Below are 4,804 nucleotides of genomic sequence, written 5' to 3'. Positions count from 1 at the left end.
TATATTTTTTCTGTTGCTGCTGGGACTTGATGCATAAATAGAAAAGTGTTTAAACAATGCACTAGTTCAATATTTGTTAGGTCACCAACTCTACAACTTGAATATTAGATAGGAACAACCAAAAGTTAGGCTATTAAATAGAATCCATATTTATTATTAAAGTACTATCTAAATTATACAATTTTTTTTGTTTAAAATTGTCAAATACTAAAACTCAGACAAAAGTACAAATAAGAACCATATTGTGGGTTCAAACCCAGGGTCATCGCTTTAAAACATTTTTAAATAGATGAAATTTCAATTAGTCTAACTTTACATTTAGTTATATCATAAACCTACTATCATTTGATTAAAAAGAATCATAAATGTTAACTTTACCAAAAATAAAGTTTAGTGTCGGCTTCTAAAATGATTATACATTAATATCTAAATTCTGATTCTGCTTCATTGTCTAGTATTTAATCGCTTGCTAGTAGAAGGGTCGTAGCTTGCCTCAGCCCTTCTTTTCTGAAGACATTTAAAAAGGCAAAAAAAAAATGGATATTAGTCCAATTTATGAAACTATGCAACAATGACGGTGAAGGAGTAAGAGAACATACCTTGTCTTGTTGATTCTTCAATTGTGAGGGATGAGAATCAGTGTGTATAGTTGTGTTATTAGCAACACAACTTCCATTTTTAATTTGAACTAGTTTGTGCTTCCTATATTTCTTGTCCTTTTTGTTCTTTCTTTCGGTCTCTCTAGATTCGTGTGCCGGGTTCATCACTGCGTTTGGTAGCACCTTCTTGACCTGTGAAGAACATATTACATCAGTCAAACATGAAGACAGTTTGAATTATTCAGCTTTGAAATTATCAAATGTGCCGTCAGACAATGAAGTTCGAAAACCTTACAGAAGAAATGTGACTTGGATCCGTTTCTTTCAGACGGAAAGCTTTGCTTAGTACATTCAAGTCAAACGGAGAAAAGCAAGGTTTTTTCTCATTTGTATAGGTGTTTTTACACAGCTGATCAAGTTCCATTCCTTCTCCCTTCTTGATTTTAGTGTCGCCCACCACGTTGCGAAGATAACGTGTCTCCGACAATGGAAGCGACCTCTTGCAGAATTGTTTGTAGAACGGCCAAAGCTTATATTGGCTTACGAGATCGTGACCACCGCCAAGTTCCCTACTTCCTGAATCAAAGAACATGACAACTGGTTTATATAGTCATCAGTGACCTAATGTCAAAAGAAAGGTGTACAATTTACACTCTTAAATGTAAGAGCAAGCCTTCAAAACAGGATTTTTATGAATGATTGTCTCATGATCATAAAGGTCCATTAAGCTCAATCTGCTTTATCACTGAGTTAAAACCTCACAAAACTCTGAAGGTGAAGTTCCATTATAACAGTGAAACAAGAAAAAAATAAAGCTTGGCTTGTAAAGAAAATGAAGAAAAGAAACATTTTCCAGTGGCACAGAAAGCTCTGCCAACTCCTAATGTTTTGATTTCAACAATATGTTGATTTCTTAGGAAAGGAAATGTGGTATGCAATCTAATGATTCTATTATGATACTCTCACCATTTCAAAATGAGTCTCGTTTAAAATTTTTGCACAAGATTAAAGAGATTAAAGAATACTTCATAGTTGTCTCAAAAGACGCTACACTTTTAAAAATTAACCTTATTAGCGTGTTTGAAGTAGTATACACGGTAGTAATTAAAGGGTATAATTGGAAAATATGAATCATTTTTACATTGAAAGTCAATGTCTAAGAATATAGTACATAGTTTATAGTTATGTAGCACATTAAGACCGTCTCAAAAAATCAATATAAAACAAAAAAAACGGCCGCATGTCAAGATCTTACCCCTCCCAAAGTTTTTTCCTTCAAGATTCATCTTTTAGGAAACCTCACTGAACTCACCTCAAAAGCCTCTATCAATTGTATTTAACCTGAAAAGTTAGAAAAAGAGGAAATCTCAAACCAATGAAGTTTTAAACTTTACAGAATCTGGGACTTCAGTATGATAATATCCTACCAGATGCATGCATCAAATTAACTTTCACAAAGAAAAATCAATCTGACAAATCAGCTTTCCCAACCACGTTAAATAGAAAAAAAAAATCCACCCCAAAACACAAATATTTTATTATATCGATATCTATCTAATATATAATAAAGTTATAAACTTTAATGTTGGGTGTGCATTAATATCAATTGAAGAAAATCCAATCCAGTGTTGTCTATGGCAGATGGCGGAAAATAGCAGAGAGCCAAAAATCCACCATGAAAATATGGTGGATGGTGGACAGATAATTTCCGCAATATCTGCCATACCGCGATGAACATTAAACTTGCGGCAGCTGCAACACCACAGCTTTTCCATGGCATTATGTTGAATTTCCACAACTGCAATTCAACATGGCTGCAATTTGACAACATTGATCCAATCAAATAACCGTACCAAAAAAAACTCTTAAATCGAATAAGAGAATATGGCCAGGATCAAAGCAGAGCTATGGATTGGGTTGATGTCAGGTTATTGCCTGTAAATGTTGAACCTAGATAAAGTTAAAGTTCTTCATTTTGTATCTTTTTCTTCCTTTTTCATTTTTGAGAGGAAAATGAGTAGCCACATAATAAGACAAAACCTGACTCGCTCATATAAATCGGCTTATCTGAACCTGATAAATCAGGTAGAAATAGCACTAGTTTACCAAATAATCTACCAAGGGTAAGTTGATAAATAGCACCCTATGAAGCACGGACACCCCAAATACGACCCCGACATTGACACGGCGACACTGGTAATAATTTTAAAAAATAAATAAATTAAACGTAATCACAAGTGTCGGTGCAGGTGTCTGATACTGACACGGACATGGACACACCTTTATTCAGGGGTGTCGGTGCTACATATTAGTAATCTAATGTTGAAAGAAAGGGGGATAATTCACACTTTTAAATGTAAGAGCAAGCCTTCAACAGGGTTCTTTAGAACGATCACCTCATGATCATAAAGGTCTCTAAAACTCGATTCGCTATATCACTGAATTTAAACCTCGTGAAATACTATGAACACGAGGCTCTGATATTACAGTGAACCAAGAAAACAACAATGTTTTGGATTACAAACTTGAAAAACAAAGAAAAGAAGTTGTACAACATACCGTCCTATACAACATTAACAATCTTACAGTTGTACAATCCAATTAATTCTCGCAAAGTATAGGGAAAAAAACATCTGAAAATTAGCTTTCCCAACCACCATTAAAAAAGAAACAAAAACCAACCAAATACAGAAATACTCGATTATTTCTATCTAATATCAAATAAAGTTAATAAACTTTAATGTTGGGTGTGAATTCAAATCAACTGACATAAATCCAATCAAATAACCTTTGCCAAACAAAACTCTGAAAACGATTAAGAGAATATGTCAGAGAACCTAGACAAATAAGAAAATAAGAATATAAGAAACCGCAAAATAAAATAAGAAATGGGCTTAGATGAGGTTGAACCTTCGACTGTTATGGCCCGGTTAAATCAGGAAGATGGGAAATAAATTATGATTAAAACTATACAGCTTCTTTTTACAAATACGTCATAGTAAAGCATAAATACAGAACTACTCTTCCCCCTTGCCAGTCGCCACCCTTCAATTCTAAACTACGTAGCTTATTACCATATCTTCCATATGATATTACTAAATATATAGACATAATCCTGTTCCACAATACAGTAAGGGAGGTGGGAAAAGGCATCCGTGTATAGATGATATTGATTGTGCTCCAATCAATGCACATGACCATAATATTTACGCCTCCTTACTTTTACCGTAACATTAATAACAAACAATCACGCTCCAAAGTAGGACACAGGCAGTGCATACAAAGAACCCAAAGAGAAGGTTGATAGAAACTGGAATCCTTATTTCTGTTAGAGAAAACTTAAAGGCAAGGGTATTTTACCACAATAAATGTTAACATATCAGTTTTCCCTGTGTTATTAAATATCCGCAATGGTGGATATACATAGCAGTTTTTGGACTCGCTGCAATGGTAAATATCGGCAGATATTGCAGGTTTCCGGCCATAATCAGCTATAAAGCGGCGCAAAGTTCTAAAAAGAGGGAACATGAGCACTATAAACTAATCGACGAGGATAAGTCGACCTACATGACTAATAGAACATGAAACTAGTTTACATTGTCATCAATGACCTAATGTCAAAAGAAAGGTAGGTATTTCACATTTTAAAATGTAAGAGCATGCCTTCAACAGGATTTTATAAGATCACCTCATGATCATAAAGGTCCCTTAAGCTCCATTTGATATATCACCGAGTTTAAACCTCGCGATATACTTTAAACGCGAGGCTCTAATATAACAGTGAACCAAGAAAACAAGAAAGTTTTGTGAAAAAGAAAAACAAGAAAAGAAACATGTTGATTTTATAGTAGTAAAGGAAATGCCATATTCAATCCAAGAATGAATCTATCACGATACAATGTTCCAACTCAACTATTTCAACAAAGTGATAACAAGAACAAGAAAACCTAGTTATATAGAAGATTAGCATCATATCAATAACAACAACAACAAGAAAAGAAAAAAAAGCAAACAATCAATAAGACACAAGTTCTTACCCCTCTCAAATCTCTTGTCTTCAAGATTCCTCTTTTACATAACCTCAAAATGCATATACCAATTTTCGTTTAACCTGAAGCTTCAAAGCAATGAAGCGCGGTGCAAGGGATTGGGATGAATTAGGTTATTGTTCGTAAATGTTGAACCTAAACAATGCAAAATGTTTT

At 34.0% G+C, this 4,804-nt stretch overlaps 1 protein-coding gene across 1 annotated transcript; it reads right to left on the bottom strand.

Annotated features, from left to right (window-relative positions):
- Window positions 1-225: 225 nt before the first annotated feature.
- On the bottom strand, window positions 226-4,804 carry LOC127106579 (probable mediator of RNA polymerase II transcription subunit 19b). Its single transcript, XM_051043861.1, has 5 exons — window positions 4,637-4,804; window positions 1,855-1,940; window positions 895-1,175; window positions 600-791; window positions 226-507 (listed from the first exon to the last, which is right to left on the bottom strand). The coding sequence occupies exons 2-5, from the start codon at window positions 1,883-1,885 to the stop codon at window positions 445-447; spliced, it is 567 nt and encodes a 188-aa protein (XP_050899818.1). The 5' UTR covers window positions 1,886-1,940; window positions 4,637-4,804; the 3' UTR covers window positions 226-444.

Source organism: Lathyrus oleraceus, chromosome 7 (assembly GCF_024323335.1).
Source record: "Lathyrus oleraceus cultivar Zhongwan6 chromosome 7, CAAS_Psat_ZW6_1.0, whole genome shotgun sequence".
Taxonomy (NCBI): Eukaryota; Viridiplantae; Streptophyta; class Magnoliopsida; order Fabales; family Fabaceae; genus Lathyrus; species Lathyrus oleraceus.
Note: the sequence above shows the minus strand (reverse complement) of the source record. Positions and strands in the feature narration are given on the sequence as shown.